At 34.7% G+C, this 26,225-nt stretch overlaps 3 protein-coding genes and 1 long non-coding RNA gene across 6 annotated transcripts; 3 read left to right on the top strand and 1 right to left on the bottom strand.

Annotated features, from left to right (window-relative positions):
- The first annotated feature begins 4,238 nt into the window (after window positions 1–4,238).
- On the top strand, window positions 4,239–5,249 carry LOC17878172. Its single transcript, XM_006284072.2, has one exon. The coding sequence runs from the start codon at window positions 4,245–4,247 to the stop codon at window positions 5,202–5,204; it is 960 nt and encodes a 319-aa protein (XP_006284134.1). The 5' UTR covers window positions 4,239–4,244; the 3' UTR covers window positions 5,205–5,249.
- A 166-nt stretch (window positions 5,250–5,415) lies between these two features.
- LOC111829615 lies at window positions 5,416–7,720 on the bottom strand. 2 transcript variants are annotated; one of them, XR_002832994.1, is made up of 7 exons: window positions 7,628–7,720; window positions 7,132–7,235; window positions 6,952–7,034; window positions 6,673–6,762; window positions 5,962–6,251; window positions 5,687–5,832; window positions 5,416–5,598 (listed from the first exon to the last, which is right to left on the bottom strand). It is a non-coding gene; the product is annotated as an uncharacterized LOC111829615 (long non-coding RNA). The 2 variants fall into 2 exon arrangements; XR_002832993.1 differs by having other exon boundaries at window positions 5,687–6,251.
- A 7,147-nt stretch (window positions 7,721–14,867) lies between these two features.
- LOC17877647 (putative glucose-6-phosphate 1-epimerase) lies at window positions 14,868–17,657 on the top strand. The gene is made up of 7 exons (XM_006284113.2): window positions 14,868–15,506; window positions 16,113–16,187; window positions 16,261–16,317; window positions 16,414–16,580; window positions 16,668–16,802; window positions 16,900–17,102; window positions 17,186–17,657. Exons 1-7 carry the CDS (start codon window positions 15,393–15,395, stop codon window positions 17,353–17,355), a joined length of 921 nt encoding a protein of 306 aa, XP_006284175.1. The 5' UTR covers window positions 14,868–15,392; the 3' UTR covers window positions 17,356–17,657.
- Window positions 17,658–18,567: 910 nt separating this feature from the next.
- On the top strand, window positions 18,568–21,586 carry LOC17878428 (probable inactive receptor kinase At4g23740). 2 transcript variants are annotated; one of them, XM_023778495.1, is made up of 4 exons: window positions 18,568–18,790; window positions 19,270–20,582; window positions 20,667–21,017; window positions 21,107–21,586. In XM_023778495.1, exons 2-4 carry the CDS (start codon window positions 19,319–19,321, stop codon window positions 21,397–21,399), a joined length of 1,908 nt encoding a protein of 635 aa, XP_023634263.1. In that variant the 5' UTR covers window positions 18,568–18,790; window positions 19,270–19,318; the 3' UTR covers window positions 21,400–21,586. The 2 variants fall into 2 exon arrangements, with proteins under 2 accessions (XP_023634263.1, XP_023634262.1); XM_023778494.1 differs by having other exon boundaries at window positions 19,264–20,582.
- The last annotated feature ends 4,639 nt before the right edge of the window (window positions 21,587–26,225 follow it).

Raw genomic sequence — 26,225 nt, 5'->3', positions numbered from 1 at the left:
TTCATTGAACGAATTGAAGCTTGTCGACGTAGGAGCCTAGGAGGCCACTCCCTAGGGTTTTGCTGCAGAAACTGGTATTGTATTACATACCTCTTTTGTATACGTATCATATGTATATACGTATCTAGATGTACATGTGTTTAATCAGTGTCAATATTTTAAATAACTCCAATGATTGATACTTTGATAGTTTGATCAATAATAACTCTAGTATCAACAATCTATATATTTGTTATATATCTTCTCCACACAATCTTGCATTCGAGACAACTTAAGCTTTGTAAATATCAAATATTATATATGTCATATATGTTCTCCACATAATCTTTACATTCGAGATAACTGAAGCTTTGTTAATATCAAATATTTTGGCAGATTAAACAAAATGGAGATGAACATATATATAAGGCATGCATACAAAGATTCAGTGAAGATCGGGTGTATGCGAACATATAAGTGAGGATCTTGATTGATAACCTAACGGCAAATGAATGAGAAGTGATCATCATATGAATATAATCATCAAACTCTAAGCAGTCACACAAGTCATGTAACCAATTTGTATAATTTGGGTGTAATTTTCTGTTCAAAAGATTTAATTATTTCATTGTAAAAAATAATTATGTCGATGTCAGTAAAACATCAATTTAAGGAAAAGCTCTGTCTCTCGTGGAAATTTGGATGCCTAGTGATATAAAAATGTTACGTATATGTTTGGAATCTATAGACACATATTAGCTTCTTTTTGATGAAGAGACACATTTAGGTTATAACCCTTTTGCTTTTGATTAATATATCCCATAAAACCCGTGCTTTTACTCTAGTTTTAGCCTTTTGGTAGTTGCACATGCAATATAATAACCTATCATTTCAGATTAATCGATTCTTGGTTAACATTCATGCATATAAACTATTTGGCTGGGGAGACATTCTAATAAAAATCAATGCCATAACCATCCATAGAACTAATAAAATCTTATATATATTGAAATATAGATTCATCTCTAAGTCATGTTTGACTAGCGTTAGAAAGAAAAAGAAAACAATTTGATTGTTTAGTGATGAAGCAAGCTTCCATTTTCAAAGATATAATCATTGTTAGAACTTAGAACAGTTGTAATGGTAATATTCATGTAGGTAAAAAACACGTCAAAACCATCACTAACAACAAGTCCCATTCACGTGACTTACTTGACCCAAATGCAAACATACTTGACCCGACCTGTATGGCCACTATGCTACAGACGTAATTGCAAATTTTTAAATTATGTATAATTGTGAAAGTATAATCAAGTGTAATTTCTTGCAAAAAGAAATGGGAATATCATCACATCAGATTCTCGGTGGAGTGGAGACCAAAAGTAAAACATAATAAAATAAACCTGCTAGCTTGATTTTGTGTCACAACTTTAACAAGATAATTTTTTTTTTTTGTCTAATCAAACTTTTTTCTCATCTGTCTATCGGCACATCTAGTCTCATGCCACTCCTTTTCTTCTCCATCTATCATTTCTTGTAGTACGATTTTTTTTTTTTTTATATATAAAACTTTTTTTCTTGTTCAATGTTACCATATAAAGTATGATTGTTATTAAGAACTGGTTAGAAATCAACCGTTCGTACTGTTACCAATTGGTGTAACAGTTGTAAATTTAAGTGAAGTTAAAACCTTTATTTTTGGTCCATGACGGCAAGGCTTTTGTTGCCTAAAAGATTACCAATAAAACAATGGCAGAAAAATCTAGTTGAATATAGAGACTGCAGCAATAATATGAATATATGATGATACATATGTAAAAAACATACGGCAGTTATAAGCAATGAAGCATGTCGTATAATCTTTGCTAATCACAGCCATCTATCTAAATAACACTCTTTATCGTTTTAGAAACACAATCATCTTACAATAGTGCGTAAAAGTAGGCAACCAAGTATCAGATCTTGGCATCTTGGTACATAGTGTAAAACAGTCGATGTACTAATCTTAATTTGGTTTGGAGTCAGCAACTATAATTATGGTATGTTTATCTAAACTTATATATAAAAAACTTAAAAGGGATATAGAACACAGAACTCAATTATGAGAGTCATAAGGTAATTGGAGTGAAACACAAAGGGATTCAAATGCTTTTATTGGACATATAGGGTTGTCCCATGATTTGACTCTGTCCTTCTACAGCTGTCTTAATTAATCTTTTGCAATTTTAATATATCTCTTAATTGTTCTATTTCTATCCTTCAAATTTTGAGAAATAAAATAAAAAGAAGAGATATTGATAGAAAAAGTGAAGCATGGAAGAAAAAAACAGAAGTGGGAAACAAAACTGCAGAGATTCCATGAGTCTCTTGTTACTTGCTTCAGTCTTCTTGTAGTCTTCTCATAATCATATCAGCCTGTGTCACAGAACAAAATTTATATTATTTAATTTCCTGAAAAAACTGAATATTTCTAAGTTTATAAAGCTTTACTGACATCATATGATAGTTCAATGGTATAATGAATAGTTTAATTATTTTATCAAGGTTAGTTTGTTATAAATAGCATTCAAATAACAAAAAACAAAAAATACTGACTAGTTCCACTTGATCTTTCTATCATGATAACAAATATTTATTCTGTCAATTATTTTGTCTTCCCCGAAATTTTCGTTTTATCTACAACAAAGTTATATTCTCTTTACTCTTTAGGTCGTCGACGACATATATAATTTGATATGAATATGTACCTGAAAACTTGATTGAACTCTCCAAACTAACTTAATATGTGGTTTGTATATAAAATATAAAAATTTTGGTGTAAATTGTTTGGTATTGCAAATTGGGTATAGAATGTGAATGGCTTTATGTTGAGGTGAAATGGAAACACACAACTCATGGCTAAGCAAACTCTCTCTCTCTCTTACCTGTTTCATTTTTTTAAAAATTTTATTCTAAAAAGAGTGAATCCTCAGTTTTCCCCATCACTTGATATGACCATTCAGTAACATTTTTTTTTTCACTTTTTTCCATTTTTCTTTTGGTTTTACATTTGTAGTTTGATACACTTACCTATCTCCAATCTACTACTCTCAAAAATACCTATCTACTCATATACATATATATAATCTTAAGATTGATAGAATCTGAAAGTTTGGGATTCTGCAAAGTAGAGGCAGGGAATTTTACATTTCATTTTACAAAATACAGTATAAAATGACTCAATCAGCTGGCCAAAACAAACAAAAAAAACATACATAAAAAATTCAATATATGTTTTGGGTATATTCAGGCCCGTTATTATAGAGTTGGCCCATATATTCCTATGAGGATATAAGCTTAGTAGGCTCAAAAAAAAACTTTCACTTTAGGCTCAAGTGAAAAATCCAATTCATGTTGATTTGTAGTACTATTTTTCCGTTGTAAATATTTACTATGTTGACAACGAAAGCTATATTTTGTTCAAAACAATGTTTGGAACTAAACTCGATAAATTGCGTTCATACCGTTTCCGTTGTGTAAACTAATTTTCTTATATATGATATTTTTTTTATTGTTGGATCAACGAATCAAGTCTAAACATAACAGATGTTTTGTTTTCTTATGAAAAGTTTTGTAAATTTTTGTGGGGGGGTAAGAAGATATAAGAACATGGGAAATCATAATTGAACCTTTATCATTGAAAAGTAGAGATAATGATTTTTAGGGGAGGGAAGAAAGAATAGGCGCAATCAGCGGCATGAACATTGCTTTACTCAAATTGTCAAAAGACAATATAGAAGAGTCAATTCCTTTTGATGTTTTTTCTTTCTTTGCATGCGTTGTTAATTGTTATGTTACTTTCTCAATCATTTTAAATCTCACTACATTTGTAAGAATCTGAGACAAAACATTTCAATTCAAGGTGCAACAAAATCCTTTGAGTTTCGCTAAGGATTATATTAACTATCAAGAGTGTGCACACTTACGAGACTTGACAATATATATAAATAAAACCGAGTGCTAATCTGAACTATTCAGTTTTACATTTTAAAAGATCTGAAAAGTCATGAACAAACCAAACAATCATTTTGTTAGAATTTCAAATCCTAAAACGAAACTAGTGTAGTAGATCCATTGAGTTTAAGTTTTTTTAAATATATTTGGTACATGCATCATCATTTACTCATGGACCTACATTTAACATTGCCTTTTTTTAGTTTCCTTATTACACAACTCTTTAGAACATTTTCCCGAAGATAAACAAAAGAGTTAAACGAAAGAGAAACATGAACTCAAAGTCTCTCACTTGCTGTATTGTGTTCTTACTATACACTAGTAGTTTGTTTTCTTCTACTTCGGAATCCTCTCTTATCCACTTCAACTCCACAACATCCGTCCTTAATGTCACTTTACCACATTCCTTGTCTCAATCCCTTGAGAATTTCGCCCTCAAGACGTTAACCACTCGACATCATACCGGTGCTCTATACCGAGCTATCTTACCCGAAAATCTCTCCGGTATCGAAGTCTACGTTGTACGTCTCACAGGAAAGAGCCTGTGGAACTCCGGGGCCAAGTTCAGCAACGTGCTTATTCCGGCAAGGTCAGTTTCTGTTCCTCCTGCAAGGAGAGTCGCTATTGTGTACCAAAATCTAGGTAATTGGTCTAACCATTGGTATACTGTACCTGGTTACCGGTTGATTGCTTCTGTCTTAGGGTTTAAGGTCTTGGACGTTTCGGATCAAGACAATGTCAAAGAGTTAAGTTTAAGGATCAAGAATCCTGTAGAGGTTTCGTTTAGGGATCTACCTAAAGACACAAATGAGAAAATGCTATCTAAGGTACGATGCGTGAGCTTCAAGGCACAGACCAAAGACGAGGAAGCGACTCATATAAGCCGAATGGTTCTACCGGGCGTGTGTTACGGCTCGAGCCACGGGGATTATTCGGTGGTCGAGCCCTTAGAGAACAATAAGAAGAAGGTTGAGTCGTGGTGGACTTGGTGGTGGTTGTGGATCGTGGGATTTGTTTTAGGATTTGGCGTCTTACTGTTCCTAGGGCTAGTGTGTACAATGGGGATTAGGGTTTCAAGAACTAAGAAGATTCAAGTGATGATGGAGAGACATGCTGTTGATGGTGAAGTGTTTGAGAGCAGATGGGTTGGTGGAAGTAAAATGCCATCTGCAACTGTAACCAGAACCCAACCAGAGCCGGAATCCGGTTTTGAAACCGGGTCTCTCGGATAAATGATAAAGAGTCCTTTTACTTCAAACTGATACTTACTCCTAATACGTCATCACTTACTTTAGTCTTTACTCCTTAGTCCGACCTGCAAAGCATTTAGTCCACGTTGGTCTCTTTCCAGCGAGTCTTAACACTCTGTTTACACCCATTTCCTAAACTGGCCCCAAAAAGATATAATTGAACTCGTATCGATGTAGTGTGTACTGTGTAGTATCAAGCCAAAACTCTATAATAAACAACATATATTTATGATTTTCATAGCCACAAAACAAATGGAAGAAGATGGAAAACAAAACGCAGTTTGGTTGGGTTCGCAGCAAAGTATGTGAACAAACACAATTTTGTTGGCTGTGAGTACAAAAGAATCACAACTTGACCAAACAGTATCCTACGAATCTGCAAATTATCAAACAAAAGGACCATAAGAGAAAAAAATCAGAGAAAGAGAGACTCTGAAATGGGTTTTTGGAATACTTTTCCTTACCTTCGGAAGCTTCATACAGAATGCAACATCCCATCGTGCATCAAGTGTGTTCTCACACAACAAACTTCCCATCACGAGATGCTAACACCACTTCCTCTGAGCTGCAACAGAACTCCATTTCCATATTTGCTTTTTTTAAGACCGTTCTAAACACCAAGCACACAAATTATTTCTATTCAACATCGTTTCTCTTCTGTAACTTATTGGCCTTTCTCACAAGATATAAAAAAGATGACCAAACACACTATAGCCTATGATTTATGATTAAAACCCACCTAAATAATCTTAGGTACTAAAGAAGACCATTCATTTTTGTTCAAGTAGAAACCTGACCAATCAAATCCATTGTAAGCTGTTGGTATTAATACTGATCACGGCTCACATTCAGAAGCTCTTTTGCTGCTTTATCTTACATGGAATTAACAATATCATCCTGTGCTAGCAGACCTTTGATCCTTGAGGCATTTAGCTGCATCTGAGTACTCACTAAACAAACTCATTCGCCTTTTATTGGAGTGTAGCACAACCCTTTGCAGCATCAATCAAGACCATCCACCGCTTGCTCCTAATAAAACATATGGAGAGATAAATAATAGAAAGCAATACGAACGAACATCTTCAAGTCCTGTACACACTTACAATAAAGAAGTATCAAATCAAGCCAAAGTAGTTCCTCCAAAAAACATTTAGTGGTTTTAGGCTTTTATTATTGATTGATATAAATCATCAAACTGTGCACAGTTCATTTCTAGATATCACTATTAACAGCAGAAAAACTATATCAAAAATATATGGTAGGCTGTATCTAACTCACACTCAAAGATTATGACAAGAAAATTCACTATGCTCAAGGAGTTGGACTGTTCTAGGCATAGCATCGCTAAACCTCAAAATATGAAATCCAGCCAGACATTCAGCGATACCATTGCAAGACACTGACACTGAGTAAAATGAGAGATGAAAAGATAATGTAAAACAACACCTACTTGGGAAAGGGAGAGCCTTCTACCGTGGTTTCAGGGTTTATCTTAGTCAACTTCACCTGAGGGGACAAACAAATATATCACAGGCATCTCCTGTAAACATAAGAGTGAAACACAGGATAAGCAAACCAGAAAATTCAGTTATATACCCAGCGTACAGGAATATGATATGTAATACATCTTGACTAGATTCTATTCAGGATGAAAAAAGAAAGAAAAGATTATCAAGCTAACAAGATTCTATTTAGAAGTGTTTCTCATCTGCACAGCACGATGCTTTACCTTCATAGATGGTTCTGAATTTGTGAGGTGGCCTGGTTATTTTCACCAATCAACATCAAAGTTTCACATCTTCAAGTCATTAACTGCGCACAGAAATAAAAAAATGAGATTCAGACCCTAATAGATTTGCCTTTTCACTAGTAAAAGATAATGTAAATCATGTTGAAAAGATGAGGATACGTGGATTTCCAAAAAACATTGCTTGTAAGTCCTTAAAAAGACCAGCCATCTGCAACCTCAGGATACAAAGTAGAACCAGGATGATCCAACTTCGTATACAACATCTGCACATACCACAAGAGCTTATATAAGTTCCAATCTCCAATAATAGTACTGAAAGTAAAAGATAACTAAAACCGCTAAGAAACATCATTAACACACTATGGTCATCCAATTCTGAGCCATAACAGAATTGTTCATATGAGTACTGATCAGAGTAATCAACACCGAGTTAAAGCTTTTCAATTTCACACACATGGCAGAAGTTATAATGTTTCCATCGAGAGAATACACAAACTCAATTTGGATTCAATTCGAAACTATCAAGTAGAGTGAGCTACTCCTCCACTGACCCAACACCCAATATTTATATTTTCATAGAAATTTCAGCTCAAAAAGCTTAGGTTTTGAACTCAATTAGATCCGAGTGAAGAAGAAATTAAAAAAAAAACCGGACCTTTATCGACTAATCTCTTGATTACGGTGTCGCGGATTTCATTGATGATCATGGGAAATCTCAGAAAAGTCGCCGGGAAAGTTGCCGGACGAGAGAAAGAAGGTCGTTCCCGGTTCTTTTTGTTTTAAATAAAATAAATATAGTTTTCCTTTTTTCGCGTAATTAATTTAGCTTTTGTTTTTGGTTTTTTACATTAGAAAAGGAAATTCATAAAGAAAAGGAAAAAACAAAAAGGAAATAAATGTATTTTCCCCAATATAATAATAAATTAATTAATAAAAGATGATAATAAAATGAAAATAGTAAAAGCTGTCAAAAAAGAAATGGAAATACTTATAGAAAAAAGGAAATTGTTATAGGAAAAAGGAAAACTTTAAACAATGACATGGGCCTAAGCTTTTAAAGCCCATCACAATTACTAAACTAAGAGTTCTATATAAACAGAGGATTCGATGTTTGGTAATTTTCAGTTTCTCACAATTTCAATTCTCTTCCTGGCTCTCGTTTCTTTCCTCTCTGCAAGTTTTGGTTTTTGTTCAGGCAAATCCAAATCCCTCTTCTTCTGTTTCTTCTTCATATTAGGGTTTCTAATTGTTTTGTTTCGACATATCAAAACTCCTCTTTTTCTTCTCTGTCTTGAGGCGAATTAGAGTTTAAAAAAAAAAAAAACCCTCTTTGGATTCAGTCCTCGTCGGGGTTTTTTTTCCAAAGACTTCGTATTTATGTTGTCTTTGGTTTTAGTTTTGTTTTAAACCCCAAAGGAAAAGGAGTAACACATTACATGATTGTTGTGTATGTCCGATTTCTAAGTTGGGGAAATTGTCCGATATTACGTCCGTAAAAAAGGAAAGGCTTGTCATGTCCGAATAATATTGGGGATAATCAATCTATACGTCTTGCTGTGCTGGGACAGCTTGACAAACTTCAGTTGCGCTTGGACTATGTGTCCTGAGAAATTTCAATCTCTCTGCTGCCTTTATTAAGGCTTGGACTATGTGTCCTGAAAAAATTCGGTTTCTGCTGTCTTTGTTAAGGCTTGGACTATGATGTGTCCTGGGAAAATTGTCCGATATTAAGAGAAAAGGCTTGTCATGTCCGAATAATATTGGGGATAACCAATCTTTATTGTCTTGCTGTGCTGGGACAGCTTGACATAAACTTCGGTTGCGCTTAGACTATGTGTCTTGAGAAAGTTCAATCTCTGCTGCCTTTATTAAGGCTTGGACTATGTGTCCTGAGAAATTTCAATCTCTGCTGCTGTTGTTAAGGCATGGACTATGATGTCCTAAGAAAGTTCAGCCTATGCTACCCTTTGTTAAGGCTTGGCCAGTGGGTGTCCTGGGAAAAGTGTCCGTTATTACGTCCGTAAGAGGAAAGGCTTGTCATGTCCGAATAATAAGATAATGAATCTCTATTGTCTTGTTGTGCTGGGACAGCTTGACACAAACTTCACTTGCACTTGGACTCTGTGTCCTGAGAATTGTTAAGGCTTGGACAGTGATGTGTCCTCGGAAAATTCATTCTCTGCTGCCTTTATTAAGGCTTGGACAGTGATGTGTCCTGGAAAACTTCAGTCTCTGCTGCCTTTCTTAAGTCTTGGACTATGATGTCCTGAGAAAATTCAATCTCTGCTGCCTTATTTAGGCTTGGACAGTGATGTGTCATGGGAAAATTGTCTGATATTAAGTTCGTCAGAAGAAAAAGGCTTGTCATGTCCGAATAATATTGGGGATATTAATCAATCTCTACTATCTTGTTGTGCTGGACAACTTGTCACAAACTTCAGTTGCCTTTGTTAAGGCTTAGACTATGTGTCCTGAAAGAGTTCAATCTTTGTTGCCTTTACATCTCACTGAGATATTCAATGTTCTGCAAATTGTTAGAGAGCAAAGGTCCTTTAAATAAGGCTTTTTGAAGAAAGGATAGTTTGTTACAAACTTTAGTTGCCTTTGTTAAGGCTTGGACTATGTGTCATGAGAAAGTTTTATCTTTGCTGCCTTTATTAAGGCTTGGACTATGTGTCCTGAGGAAGTTCAATCTCTGCTGCCTTTGTTAAGGCTTGGACTGTGAAGTCTTAAGAAAGTTCAGCCTATGCTACCCTTTGTTAAGGCTTGGCCAGTGATGTCCTGGGAAATTTTTTCGATATTACGTCCGTAAGAGAAAAGGCTTGTCTTGTCCGAATAATTTGGAGATAATGAATTTTTATTGTCTTGCTGTGCTGGGGACAGCTTGATAGAAACTACAGTTGCACTTGGACTATGTGTCCAGAGAAAGTTCAATCTGTGCTGCCTATAATAAGGCTTGGACTATGTATCCTGAGAAAGTTCAATCTCCCTGCTGCCTCTGTTAAAGCTTGAACTATGTGTTCTGGGAAAAAACAATCTTTGATGCCTTTATTAAGGCTTTGACTATAATGTCATGAGAAAAATCAATTGTCTGCTCAAACTATAAGGTTTAATATTCTGGAATTTGATGGAAAATAAAAGTCCTTTAATAAGGCTTGTTCAATGGGGGAAAGTCCGAGTATAAGATATATTGATGGAGCTGGGGCGACAAGACATTTGATGTTCTGATATAGAGAGAACTTCAATATGTTTTAAGATAAACCTTCACTATGGTTTGGACAAAGATGTCCTGAGAAATTCAATGTCCTTTATTAAGATTTGTTTGATGGGGAAATTGTCAAATTAAAAGATCTTTTGCTGTAACTGGGACAGCGTGTTAACATAAATACTCTACTATGAAGAGAACTTGAATCTCTGCTAAGATAAGGCTTCATTAAAATTTGGACTATGATGTCCTGAGAATTCAAATTGTTAGGGAATAAAAAGAGTCCTTTGAATAAGGCTTGTTAGAAAATTCAATTCTCTGCTTAAACCAAAACACTTCCAATATTCTGCAAATTGATGGAGAGTAAAAGTCCTTTAATAAGGCTTGTTTGATTGCTTTTGAAGAAGGAAAAGCTCAGTTGATAAATATATTTTTTGCTGGAGCTGGAGCAGCAAGTTAACATTCAATATCCTGCTAAAGAGAGAATTCTATACTCTTCTAAAGAGAGAACCTCAGTCTCTGCTAAGATCAGCCTTAGGCTTGTACAATGTTTTCCTGAGAAATTCAGTTATCTCCTTAAACTATAAATCTCCCTGAGATATGATTTCAATATTCTGCAAATTGATGGAGAATAGATGTTCCTTAATAGGAGTTAAGTTTAATGGTGTTCTAAGATTGGGATCTAAACTGTTCGTTTAAAGATGGTTTGCTGGGGCTGGGACAACATGTTAACATTCATTGTTCTGCTTCTATGGGAATTTTTTTTTCCTTTTAAAGAAGGCTTGTCTCTTCTAGAGATCAAAACCCACAGTGTCTGCTTAAACTCAAACTTAATATGCACACTGATGAATAATAAAATGTCACTAATAAAGCTTTTGTAAAGCTGTTAAGACTGGGAAAACAATTGTCTGCTTCTTGTTGGCTAGGGAGAAATTTCAATGGTCTGCTTATAATGGAAAAGTTTCATTGGTCTGCTTATAATGGAAAAGTTTCAATGGCCTGCTTATAATGCATATATCAGCCTTTATTAAGGCAATGATGTCTTGAGGCCTGCTTAAACTATACATCTGGTTGAGATATGATATGGATAAATGTTCCAGCCTTAATAGGACTTGTGCTTCAGAGATTGGAATTTCGATTTTCCATTTAAAGATAGTGTTGTTGGGGCTGGAACAGCATGACACAACATTCAGTGTTTTGCAATAAGGAAAACTTCAGTCATCTGCTTAAATTATACATGTCGCTGAGAAAAGATATCCAAGATTCTGCAAAATGATGGAGAGTAAAAGTTCTTTAATAAGGCTTGTGTTCTAAGACTGGCTCGTCAAAGGTGTTCTAAGGTTGAGAAAAATTCAATACTCTGCATATTCAGGTTTCTGCATATGACCTTAATAGTTATGGAGCTGAGTTAATATGATATAATTTCAATTTTCTGCTTAGACCCATCTTTGAAAAGGCATGTCGATTCTTATCCCAATATATATAATTCCAGTCTTCTGCATAAAGGTTAATTCAAGTTTCTGCAGACTCTATATCTTGTGGAGCTTATGACATTAGTAGATGGATAAATGCTTCTTTATAATAAGGTTTATCTAGAAACATCTCAAGACTGGGAAATTCAAAATTCTGCATATATACTACAAGAACCTGCGTTTGGTCGTGGACGTATGTATTTCTTCTCTAACTAAATTGTAAATTATTAGTCTTATGTTAGTTCAAACCAGCTTAATGTAGGATTATGGAAATTAAAATTTCTGCACAAACCTCTATATTTTGTAAGTTCCTTTTTACGTTTACCTGCTTACCTTCCTTACTATGTTCTAACCACATCTTTTGATGATTCATACTTTACATGGAAACAGATGTATTGCAGATGATCCAGTGTGCAGACAGTATCTTTCCCTCTTGATTAGGTAAGTGTATGTTCCCTCTTTTAAAATAAGGTATGTTCTGCATAATATTTTCCCTAGTATATAGTTCCTTGATTGATCACATCTTTTGATCAAGTAGTATTTTATCTATCTTTTATTCTTTTTAGCTTCAGAAGACCAAGAACTAGGGTATGTACATGATCTTTCTCAGGTTCTGCTTTCCTATAAGAGATTTCTTCTCTGCATATCCCTTTCAGCAATTTTTGTCTCCATAAAGTAAAGCTTTGGTTTCTCAGGTACGTCTTGCTTTTGATTTCAATAGTATTAATTGTGACTGTGTTTAGTTTTTGTAGTATTAGCATGAGGTGCTTGAAGGTTTGAGTTAGGGGTACTTACCACTTGCAGTCCACTGGAGATTTCTTCACATATGTGTTTGGCCTAACAAAATTTGCACTTACCATTGCAGAATCAAAATTTTGATATTGTGTATGTCTAAAACCTCAATTCTCTTCTTTGAAACCAAAGGTATAGCCTATAAACATCTGGTACAGTTTCGAACCTTACAAAGCATAACTCTTTGATTTCCTTTTTTAAGCAGAACCATGGTTGGAGGCTTGGAGCTTCTGTGGTGCACGCCTTCCTTTAAACTCACCTCTTTCCAATTAAGTTGGTATCAGGTATCAGGTTTGTATTCGATTCCCAAGTGTCTGCATGCATATTTTTTTAGTATTAGGTTCCACGTCTTTAGTATTAACACCGATACAAACATATAAACGCATTACACGAGCCACATACACTAAACCGTTTAGTCTAAACGTAAACATACTCACAAATGTAACTGTTGTGCTCACGCTTATACAAACATCTAAAAATGCTAACAGCCTAACACTGATACGAACATAAACACATAACACAAACAGAATACACTCGCAAAACGTAAACATAACTTGCTCATAACCACGATCGAACGCCAATACTAACAAAAATAAATTGAAATGCTACACACAGTTGCATACACAGTTGCAAATGTTTGTACTGAGTTGGTTAAGTATAGATTGTTTTCCCTGCAGTACTTTTTCCTTTTATATATCTTCTTCTTTTACATCTCCTTGAAAAAAAAGGCATACATATTTTGGGAGTTTAATGTTTTCTTCCATATACAATTGGATATACAATCTAATCCAATCAAGGTAGTCATTTTCAAAAAATTGTTATACGTACATGTCTGATGATGTGTCTGATGTCTCTGTATATCTTTTGCTCTTTTGTATATAACAATTGCAAAAGAATTATAGTGGAGTCCAAAACGCATAATTACAAAAGAATTATCATCAAAACCATCTTATTCAATCGTTTTCCAATTCTATAATGCAAATTTATCTAGCATAAATCATAAGGATTGCAACGTGAGAAACACTAATTCATATTTTATCGCCTATCGGATTATTGCATGAATCATTTTTAAAAAAGGATAATCAAAGAAACTAATGATTACACAAAACAACACGAATGTGGGACGACCAACGGCGTCGCATAGGGACGTAATTGACGCATTAAAAGATATCATAGGTCGGCATAAAAGACAAGAACAATGATTAATACCTTAATTTCCCACGTTTCAATCGAATGTTGTAGAGTAAAACAGTTGATAATTAGCAAATTAATACATAACATAAGTGTTTTTTATTAGATACATAGTTCCACACAAAACCAGTTAGAGGTGATAAGCTTCTCTTACAAGAGTAAAGACCAATTCCCACCAAAAAAAAAAAAAGAGTAAAGACCAAATGAATCTTGTTAATAGTTATCTTGTGATCTTCACATAATTCCACCAAAAGTTTATTAAAACACTCGTAAACTTTATACATAATCTTTTGGAAACCAATTAATAATACGAAGCTTCTTATAAATCGTGTTTGTTTATTATAAACGAACCTTCGTTTTATCAAAGTCCAAATAACTTTAGAATATATGGTGGCTGACGCTGTCTCTTTTAGATTATTTGGTTTGTGCAGACGTCTTCGTTTGATTATTATTATTCGCTACGTTGAACACACATTTTCGTGTGATGTGTACTACTAGTACGCGTGTTTATTTATATGCTGAAATGGCTCGAAAAAGCTTTAAGAAACTGTGGACACAAAACTACGACTAAAGTTAAAAATTAAAACTTATAAAATTGATTTAATCAGTAATTAACGAATATAAATAACTTTTTAATTAATCCCCCCTCCAAAACTGAACAGGTAGTTAATTCCGTTAATCATGGTCGCATGTCAAGATCCAAACCCCATCACCACCAGCTGTCTTCCTGCCATCATCTTATTTGTTTTTTTCATCATTTTCTTTTTGCAACTAGCTAGATTCATTTCTTTTTATCATATATTAACTCATCCAATCAGATTCAAGAAAAAAAAAAACAAACTTAACCTCAACAATCTAAAGTAACAAGTAACAACACTAGTGAAGTGAATATTAATAGAAATTAAGAAGAAAAACTAAGGTTTAAATTGTTTGAAACGCAAGTTTTAGATGTGACATTTCATGAACGCTGATAGGGTTGGTTTTTTTTCTTGTTTCCTGTCAACTACATAGTTTGGTCTTTTTCTTGTTCATGTCAACTAGTATATAGTTTGGTCTTTACATTACCTAACTAAACAGTAAAAACACTAATCAGTCTTCTAAACTTGATAGATGACTCAGAATTTATAACCAAAAAATAAACATTTATAAAAGTACCCATTTGCAATCTTTTTATTTAACCTTTTGAAACTTTTCCTTACATATCTCCCAATTTCTTCTGACTTGTGTCTTTGAAATATCTCTGCTTTGTTTCCCTCTTCCGTGTCAAAAAAAAAAAAAGTTGTGTGTTTTGCCTTTCTGGGTTTCTTGATTTCTATACGTAATTTCCTTGTAATCCCACCTTAATCGTCAAACTTCCCTGGGGAAAGCTTTGTGTTTTGATATATGGTTGGACCATTTTAAGTGATTCTAAAATCTCCAGTACAGATCTTTGCGTTTTCAATCTCAACCTCACGATCTGTCTTTTATCATCTATTGCAACAACAACAACAACAACAACATAAGAGAAAAAGAGTTTTGTGTGTTGCAGCTTTTATTGGTTTTGTAAGAGGAAAAGGACTTATAAGCAGTTGAGAGTGGTGGTTGAGGTTTCGGTTTCATTTCCACGGGATAAGTTTGGGTTTCTTGTTCATCTTCCCACAAGAAAGCTGTTTCCTCCTTCTTGTGATTCCTTCGCCTAATTTTTAATTTTGTTGGGTGGATTTAAAAACCCCCCACAGAGTCTGTGTTGTAATCATCGAATCCGTGTGTTTTGGTTTACAATGGAACCATCATCTGGAGTCGGTGCTGAGAAGAGACCAATGGTTGACTTGGTCAAGGATAAAAATGGAACCGATCAGATCCTTCTTCAGAATCCTAAAGGCGCTTCTGTTAAGGTTTTATAGCTTTTTGTATTTTAATTTCTTGTTTCCAAAAGATAGAATGATTCTTCGATGCCAAAAGATTCAGAATTTTTGATTCTTTAGATTCTCGTTTATAGAGGATAAGATGTTGACTTTTTTAAGATTAGATTTGCCTACTAACTGTTTGTTGTTATTCCTCTTCCAAACTCTTCTTTAGGACTTAGAGTTCATCTTTCTGATTCAAGATATGTGATTCTTATTGGTTCAAGGATTTGATAATGCTAGATTCTCTATACTGTTGGATTGGATTGTATCTTCGTACTTTTATACATTTGAACTGGTCCAAAGGTTTGATTTTTAGGGAAATAGGTGTAACTGGCTTCTCAGAATCAGAGGGCTATATATAAACGTATAAGGGTGTTTGAATGCTCTGTTTTCTATTGGTGATTTGGGTTCTGATTCTTTAAGTTGAAGGCCTAGTTTATGGCTGTTGTAGCTTCATACTCTCTTAAGAGGAACTTCTTAGCTATATATCTATCTTTCTTTTGTTTTTGCTCATGGAAACTGTTGTTGTTGTGATGAGCATTTCCATTTCGCCTTATTGAACTGACGGTTTTTCTCGGATGATGCTTTGTTCAGATTAGTTTACATGGAGGACAAGTTCTTTCTTGGAAGACTGAAAAGGGTGACGAATTGCTATTCACCAGCACCAAGGTAAAGAACTCTGCTTTTTCACCATTTTTGATATTTCTTATCAGATTTGGTGAACTTCATACTCTTGTTTCAGGCCAACTCGAAGCCTCCCCATCCGGTACGAGGAGGAATCCCTATATGCTTTCCTCAGGTACATAGACTCTTAAACTATAGCATGTAATGTTGGACATAAATAACTTTGGTTTTGATCTTGTTTCTTAAAAATATGTTTATTCTTCTTATAAAGTTTGGAACTCGGGGATCACTCGAGCAACACGGATTTGCAAGAAACAAGATGTGGCTTGTGGAAAACGACCCGCCTGCTTTACCTTCATTTGACGCAACCGGCAAAGCCTATGTTGATTTGGTACTTAAGTCATCTGATGAAGACACAATGAGGATCTGGCCTTACAGGTTGCAAACCTGATCAAAAGATTCTATTTGATTCCTGGATATGATCTGATTTTTTCTTCGTATTAACTGGTATTGCTCTTGTTTCAGCTTTGAGTTTCACCTAAGAGTCTCACTGGCACTAGATGGGGACCTAACACTGATATCACGAGTCAGAAACATCAATTCAAAGCCTTTTAGCTTTTCCATTGCCTACCACACTTACTTCTCCATTTCCGATATAAGGTGAAACACTGAGTTTAGCCTCTCTAATCTCTACTGATCAACATTAGAAAACTATAGAATTCTAATGCTTTCTTTCTTTTTTTTTGGTATATAACAGTGAAGTTAGACTTGAAGGGCTGGAAACTCTGGACTATCTTGATAACTTGCAGGAGAAAGAGCGGTTTACAGAGCAAGGCGATGCATTAACCTTTGAATCTGAGATCGATAGAGTGTACCTAAACTCTAAAGACGTGGTTGCGGTTTTCGACCATGAAAGAAAACGCACATTCCTCATCAGGAAAGAAGGTCTGCCTGATGTCGGTAAGAACTAAATAATCGAAAAACATTTACCGCCTTTTTTAAAAATCGGTTTTTAACAGAATCAGATTCTCGGTTAATGGCAGTGGTATGGAATCCATGGGAGAAGAAGGCTAGAGCACTGACAGATTTGGGAGATGATGAGTACAAACACATGTTGTGTGTTGACGGAGCAGCCATTGAGAAACCCATTACCTTGAAACCAGGTGAAGAATGGACTGGGAAATTACACCTCTCGCTTGTCCTATCCACCTAAAAAACGGTACCGGCTTGACTCTTGAGTCTCTGTTCCGAGTGTGACTTTCATTTACCTTTTGAGCTATTTTTTTTTAATTTCTTTGCTGTATAGTCAGTCTATTAGAAGAACACATCATCACAGTGTATGGTGATTCTTCAGTATCAGAATCCGAAATATTAAAAAGGAAACCTGAGATTTGAAAAAAGGTCACCCATTTTTTAGGAAGTGACTAAGATCCTGGTTTTGTGCGTGATTTAACTTGTGTATCAAGATATTGTTATACTACTATATGAAATTTGTATTTCATCTTTATTTTTTTATTTTGTGAAATCTCCCATTACTAATAAATAAAGCTTTCTTGTCCTCATGGTTAACAGTTTTGGAATAAATCATTTCTAAAGCAATAAGCTAAACTAAATGGGTATTTCAAGTAAGAAATAAAACTAAATAAATAAATCAAAATACTGGATTCAAAAAGCCTTTTATTTAGTGGCCTTATACTCATTTGCCACTCAATATTGGAGAAAGGAATCAACCGTGGTAAGATTGGTATAAAATCATCACAATAATCATGAAAGAATTGAAATTATTGGTCGATTATGATGGCCATGCGAGTAGCACCATAAATTCTATAATTGGGTCGGTCCAATATTTAATACACCGAAGAAATCGTAATATTTTAAAACGAATATACTCATATTGTATATTCTTATTTAGTGCCCAAAGAGATGAAGAACAGAAAAAGAATTAAATTAAAAATGGTAGAAGTGTCGATATGCATTGATGATGGCTTTTGTAGCTTCATTATGACAAGTAGTAAGTTACAAACAAATAAAAACGTAAATTTGCCTAAAAAATTTGGTAAGTAATAATAATTTTGTAAGCGTTGACCAAATTAGGCTTATGTCTTATCATCCGGTTAGGTCTATACCGGTTCATCAAACTAACCAATTGAAAGCTCAAAACCGTGATTTAAGACAGTAAAGTTCCGTGTACATATAAAAGCAAATGGTCCCCGGTTTGGTATTAAATAACCGGCAATCACAGAGTCACCGATGACCAAAGCAGTAAACCGAATAAAGAAAAACAAAAAAAGTCGCATCAGTACAGTAATGGATCTTCTTCCTCTTCCCTCGTCACTTTCACCACTTTAATGCCAAGAAAAAAGAACAAAATAAATTTTATATCCGTTGCTTGTAATTAAGAAAAAATAATAAAATAAATAAATCACAAGCTCTTTAACTTCACACTAGTGTTGGTTTCAATGGCGGTTCTTAGCTCCGTTCTTCACGTTATCATCATCATCACTACGTAAATTTACTATAGAGCTCGTCTCTCTTCTTCCTCTAAAATTTCTTAGCTCTCTGTACAGAGCTGATTCGATTCTCGAGAAGAAGAAACACTGAGCGCGAGGGTCGACAATAAAGTTCAGATCTGGAAAATAAAAAGCGAGGTTACCAATTCTTTAATCTGATAGCTTCCGATTTTTAATTATTTTTAGACTGTTAAATAGAGTTAAGCTTCCACTTTTTGTCACTTACAATTCCCAGAAAATTTTAGGGTTTTTGTTTAAGTTTTAAATTAAAGCTTCGAAATGTACATACCCAAAAAAAAAAAAAAGGACTTTCATTTTTTCGTCATTTTCGAAGCTTAAAGTCTCTCTCTTTCTCTGTCTCCCACACCTGTTTTAAATTTCTGGATTTTTAAAAATCATCTCAGTAGTGGTCGCATAGAACAACTTCAAGATTCCCCTTTTACTTTTTGTAAATCCGCAGTCTTCCTAATCGCTTTTTTCGTACCTTTCATTTTTAAATTAAAGTTTACAAATTTTTCCACTATTTATATTTCTCATCATCACCATCTCCATCATTATCAATCAAATTGAGTTAATTGGTTTTTGATTGTTTCTTCTTCTTTCTTCTCCAGCTCCAGATTAAAAGAAACAGCTCGTTTTTTTTTTTTTTTGTTTATACTATCAAAAATGGAAGCTTGGAGGATTTATCTATGGAGTATCTCTCTGTGTTTGATTATCTATGGAGCAAACGCAGATCCATCAGAAGACAAACGCGCATTGCTCGAGTTTCTTACCATCATGCGTCCGACACGGTCACTGAACTGGAACGCGACTTCACCTGTCTGCAACATCTGGACCGGAGTTACTTGCAACAAAGACGGATCTCGAATCATAGCTGTTCGATTGCCAGGCGTTGGACTCAATGGTCAGATTCCTTCCAACACTATAAGCAGGCTCTCTGCTCTCAGAGTTCTCAGTCTCAGATCCAATCGTATCTCCGGCCAGTTTCCCGCTGATTTCGTCGAGTTGAAAGACTTGGCCTTTCTTTATCTTCAGGACAATCACTTGTCTGGTCCTTTGCCTTTGGATTTCTCTGTTTGGAACAATCTCACTAGTGTTAATCTCTCCAACAACCGGTTTAACGGGACGATCCCGGGTTCGTTGTCCCGTCTCAGGCGTATTCAGTCGTTGAATCTTGCTAACAATTCGCTTTATGGTGCTCTTCCGGATCTGAGTCTGCTCTCTACTCTGCAACACATTGACTTGTCCAACAATCATTTTCTCAATGGAGATGATATTCCGGGTTGGCTTCGAAGATTCCCGTCGTCATCTTATGCAGGCACCAACATTGGCGTTGTTCCTCCAGGTGACGTCTCCATATTCAAGACGCCGCCAGTTGGCGAGCAGACTCTTCAGAAACCGAAAGCTCACTTCTTGGGACTATCCGAGACGGTTTTTCTATTGATTGTCATCGCTCTTTGCATTGTTGTAGTTGCAGCTTTGGCATTTGTGTTGGCTGTTTGTTACGTAAGAAGGAATTTAAGACGCGGTGATGGGATCATTTCGGATACTAAGCTGCAGAAGAAAGGCGGGATGTCCCCTGAGAAGTTCGTTTCGCGGATGGAAGATGTGAACAACCGGTTATCTTTCTTTGAAGGATGCAATTACTCGTTTGATCTTGAGGATCTGTTGAGAGCTTCTGCTGAGGTTCTTGGGAAAGGCACGTTTGGTACAACGTACAAAGCTGTGCTTGAAGATGCAACTTCTGTTGCTGTGAAACGGCTTAAGGATGTTGCGGCTGGAAAACGCGATTTCGAGCAGCAGATGGAGATCATTGGAAGTATTAAGCACGAAAACGTTGTGGAGCTTAAGGCTTACTATTACTCCAAAGATGAGAAGCTAATGGTTTATGACTATTTCAGCCAAGGAAGTGTGGCTACTTTGCTTCATGGTATGTATCTCTTTCTCTTCTTATGTTATCATAGCTAAAGCTGTGGTTAGGCTCATTTTTGTTTTATGCGACTGGATCTTGCAGGTAACAGAGGAGAAAACCGGATTCCTCTAGACTGGGAAACCAGAATGAGAATTGCGATAGGCGCAGCTAAAGGGATTGCCCGTATCCACAAAGAAAACAATGGAAAACTCGTCCATGGGAACATCAAATCTTCAAATATATTCTTGAATTTAGAGCATAGTGGCTGTGTCTCTGATCTCGGATTAACCGCTGTAATGAGCCCCTTGGCTCCACCTATATCGAGACAAGCTGGTTACCGAGCACCAGAAGTAACTGACACAAGAAAGTCTTCTCAACTGTCGGATGTCTACAGCTTCGGCGTCGTGCTACTGGAACTACTTACTGGAAAATCACCCATTCACACAACTGCAGGTAAAGTTACAACCAGAGAAGACTGAACCATTTAAATGGTTATAATATATATTCAGTCTAAATCATTTTTTGGGAAATGGAAACTGCAGGGGATGAGATTATCCACTTGGTTAGATGGGTACATTCAGTAGTGAGAGAGGAATGGACTGCAGAGGTTTTCGACATCGAGCTTCTTAGGTATGCAAACATAGAGGAAGAGATGGTTGAGATGTTGCAGATTGCAATGTCATGTGTTGTGAAATCAGCGGACCAGAGGCCAAAGATGTCTGATTTGGTTAGGCTGATCGAGAACGTTGGAAACCGACGAACCAGCATTGATCCAGAACCCAAACCAAAATCCGAAAATGAAGCCTCGGAGACTTCCACGCCGAGTGAAATTTGAAGCTATCAAATTCAAACTGTTGATTCATCATATTTATATGTGAAGTTGTATACTCCTCTCCTCTCTGTTTATTTTCTTCTCTCTTCGGTTTAGAACCGGTTCATCAAAACACATTTCTGTTTAGAGATTCTTCTCTTGGTTTTCATCAAAATTGAGTATGAAATAGATTCAAATTTCCAGTTTATAATTTATATTGCGTAAAGAAGAAGAAACACTTTGGATTCGAATATGATCAGAAAACGCAACACAAGATCCTCCAAATGCTTTATATTTATATCATCAAAGCCTCTGATAAATCAAGGAAGCCAAATGCTTCAAACTTCAGAGCACACAAAAAAGCCCACTGGGCCTATATAGTTTTAAGCTGCGAGAAAGATCATCATGGTTCGAACTTCTTTTTCTTTCTATTACATTTTTATTTTACCCGTACTCTTCTTGGGCCTTTGATCATAATCATAAGTCCGACAAAAATCGAACAAGTGGTCTCAAGAAGTGCCACAATTGGAGGGTCCTAACTTGTAAGAAGCACCACCAGTAGCCTTAAGATCACAGCCACATGACATGGTTATCCTTTATGTTTGTTATAATTCTTTTTACTGAAATAACAAAATTGTTTTGGGTGAGTCAAAAAGAGAAGGAGGAAGATGATACAGTACATAGTTTTGTCGCGAATGTGTTTTGGAGGAGGAACAGGTAGGTGGCAGAGATTACAATAGGAAGGAGACAAATAAGGCAAGTTACAACGTGAACTTGATTTGTCTAATTCCAGAAAACGACGTGTCATCCTGCAAATAGGGGCTTTTTTCATTTCTTCTTCTTCTTTCTTTCCCACCAAGTTGCGAAATTAGAAACCTCACATATATTGTAATATCAAAACATGTCAATGTTTATGTAAATCCTCATGTCCCCACGAAATCAGTGGTTCAACATGTTTTTTGTTTCAACTTCTTTGCTGTTAAAACGACTGTTTATTTAAGAAAACAAATGATAAAGATCGAGTTAACCCATATTTTTAAATCATCTTGATTGCAACAAAAATTCTTATTCGAATGCTATCTACATTATTTGACTTGCATTTACGGGTATAAAAGTTTAGATTGTACAAATAAATTGGTGTTTTGCCTACAAGTGGTATATATAGGTAGTACATATATCTCTATAGTGTGTGTACTGATAAAAGCATCATGTTTGTTTATACATTTGGAAAGCTTATACGAGCGATGAATAAATAGAAATGTATCATCTTTTATTTGATTTTTTTTTTTTTTAAAGAAGAAGTAAACATGAGAATAGACATAACAGTCAACGTCCACTTGCTTTATATGTTCTTCTTTGCCTTTTCTCAAGTCAGGGTCAAAAACATTGTTTTAGGTGTTTTGTCGACAAAAGTTACAAGTTACACAAAATTGAGATACACGACAATGTAATTGCCTTGTTAATATGTGTTAATCTATCCAAACATAGTGACAGTAAAAAAAAAAAAAAGTCAATCTCATGCGTGTTCCAAAACAGTGGTGTGTAATAGACCAATGGTTCCTGATTTCCTGGTAAGTAAAAAAAAAAAAAGAAGCTTTTTACCCCCTAGCTCTCTGTCTATAACGCTACGATTATCTCCAAAAAGTTTTTTTTGATTTTTTTGTTTATTCTAACCATTGAATTAAATTTGATTGGCTGTGTAGTCCCTTAAAATAAGGAGTCAAACTAAGACATTTGTATCTCATTTTAACTTTAGTAGTTAGCTCTCTTTTATTTAGTTTTTTACCTTTGCAAAGACTTATTGATATGGGAATAATATTTCACAGGGAAGTACAATAATTTGTTTTATTATTGAACCTGAATCTTTCCGGTTGAGGCTCCGGGTTTATGACACCAAATGTAAATTAACAATGCAATATTTCATTGGAATATGTGTAGTTTGTCTAAGTTTTTCAACAAAAAAAAAAAAAAAACAGTACTGATATATAAAAAAAATTCTATGAAGTTTATAATTCTTTATTTGAAACCATTACGACCCATGTCTACACATTCGGTCATAGCAGTGAACTGGTTCTCAAATATTTTATAGATGCAGAAAAGAAAAAGAAAAAATCGTGAGTACTTTCGCGACAGGTACGGTTTTCAAACATTTTTTAATGTAATAGACTAGTTAAGGTCATTTTTATAATGTGATGCACTTGCAAAAACCAACATGATTGTTGTATTAATCCAATAGTAATAAATTGGATTCAATGTACATACTATATAATTGGCCGGCAACAGGGTCGTGAGAAAGTGTTGGAAAGAGTTCGTGGTTCCATAGTTTAAGGGTTCCCTAGCTAATTAGATTTTATTACAACATGTCAATTAACTTACAGGGATAAAGATGGTATTATTTATTAAGATTTGTCTTCACTATATGACAAAATGTGACAATCACTTGCTAGCTCACCACCCACCTCACCTCCACTCCACTTTGAATATGTATGCAATCCAACTTATTTATTTATATATAAGATTGTGATTCGATGTTTGTGTGTTATTTTACTTCATCATTACGAAGCACAAATTAATTCTAGCGATAGTTAAAATTTCGATCCTAGATATTTTGATTTTTGAACATATCATAGAGATGTCAGAATTATTAACTAACTCTCGGTGCACGAGGTACCATGTTAATAATTGTGTAAGGTGGGCAATCTCGAAGACTGAACAACTACAATTTCGAAAAAAAAAACAAAGGAAATAAAATGTACATGATAGAAGTAAATCACAAAATAAATATTGTATTTAAACGAATTTTAAGCATACTTCAACACTATACAGCACATTAATCAACCGTATAATATACCTCGTCTATTACAAGTAAGTATCACTAAATCTAAGTAATCCACAAGTCATTTGATCATTCACTCAATTCAAAATATGACCTGCATAAACTACATATTGATATTTCACTTAGGTTCTCGGTTTGAAAGTTTGATATAAGTAGGTTTTATACATAGATAAAATTGGGTTTTAACCTGAATCAATGTCAATATATGTATCGGGCCATAACAGCTCATGGAATAGCAGAAACAAGCGTATGATAATTGAACTCCTAATTTTCTCGAATAATGCTAATTAGTTAAATAAACCTTAATTGTGTATAATGACCAGCATCATTGAAGCACTTTCCAGGTACATTTAAACAAGATAATCAGGTCATTATTGAAACTTTTAACTATTTCTTTTTCATTTTTTTTGTGCTACCAAAAATTTTCTAATCATTTTGTTTGAGGAAGGAACTAGGAAGTTTAAGAAGTACTCCATTTAAAAAATAATTGATAAAAACAACCCTAAAATGACATCATTTTGTGTCCCCTCCTTTCCCCAAAAAAAAATGATCGGAAACCATATTTGTCGAAACTAAAAATTAAATAGCCTACAAGAAAGGTTTATGGTTTTCCCATTTTATACCTCTGTCAAAATATTATGGGTTTTAACGTAATTTAAAAGAGAAAAAGAAAAAGAGAGACTGAGGAGAAGACGTCAGCCGTCAGATGACGGGAGAAGGAAGTGACCAAGTGGAGGGATTAGAAGAAAGGAAAGAAAAGAAAAGAGAGGACGACGCCGTTAGCTAGCGGAGAGGGGTAGGGTCCCGTGATGGACCTGAGTAGTACCATCTCGTCGGTCCAAAGACTGTCTTTGTTTTCTTGGACAAATGTATCCGTACGGTCTCTCTCTTTTCTTTGCTTCAAATCAAACTATGTATGTATACCTTCTTCTTCTTCCAGTTCACCTCTTACGAGTTACGACTTAAAGGCCATAACCATCAACTCTCCAAGTCACCCTCCACAAACATCATCAGTTTTTATATGTAATACATGTTTTATACGTTACCAATACTAACTTACCAATACGTCAACATATGATTTGATAGAATTTGTTAAGCTGTTTAGATTATTGAAAACAAAATATTCTGAATTCTACAATTTCAATGGGTTAGCTTGTAATCTAACATGTCAGAAGAGACAAGACTCACAACCATAAAAAAAAAAAAGCAATATGTAGTTATTTTACATCTGTAATCAATACTATAGCTAATATCTAACCAAACATGCATACAGTAAACTACAAAAAAAGAGTTGTGAATTATTTTATTTTTTATTATTTTCAAAGAGAGAAAGACTATATTAAATTCACCTAGAACTAGTAGAAAAAATTATACAAACACAATATAAAATGATTTTTCCAAATTTATTGTATTTTTGATAATCAGTGTTTCCAATTTGAATGTAATTAAGTGATAATATCATAGAAACAATAAACTGTAAAAATTATTTAATCCAAGGCAGGGTACATGGTCTACCATTTCTTTTTCTTATCCAGTTTAAAAAAAAAAAAAAAAAAAAGATACTTTCGATCCTCACGTAGAAACTATGAACATTAAACATTGTGTGATGTATCAAATTTCTATGAAATTATTATTGTTGTCACAGGAACTGATGATTGTGTAATGATTATTATTTCGTGGACCAACGTATTTTCATTATCTTAATATTTATTGTGCGTAATAATACTAAACTAATTTATTTCTGGATTCGAAGTTTAATTTGCTGAAAAATGAGAACTTATTTGTCTTTTCCTAATCACCCAAATAAACCGTTTTTTTAATTACATATATAACACAGCATACGAAATCATATGTTATGGTCTTATGGGATTCCTGAATCATTTACGTGGCTCGAAGTTAATTTGCTCATCTAGGTTTTGATGCATGTATCTGGCTGTAGTGATTTACAATCATCTATTTCACGTTTTCCTCTCACGCATTTAAAAATCTATTGTCTGCGAAAATCTAAACCACA

Source organism: Capsella rubella, unplaced genomic scaffold (genome assembly GCF_000375325.1).
Source record: "Capsella rubella cultivar Monte Gargano unplaced genomic scaffold, Caprub1_0 scaffold_7, whole genome shotgun sequence".
NCBI lineage: Eukaryota > Viridiplantae > Streptophyta > Magnoliopsida > Brassicales > Brassicaceae > Capsella > Capsella rubella.
Note: the sequence above shows the minus strand (reverse complement) of the source record. Positions and strands in the feature narration are given on the sequence as shown.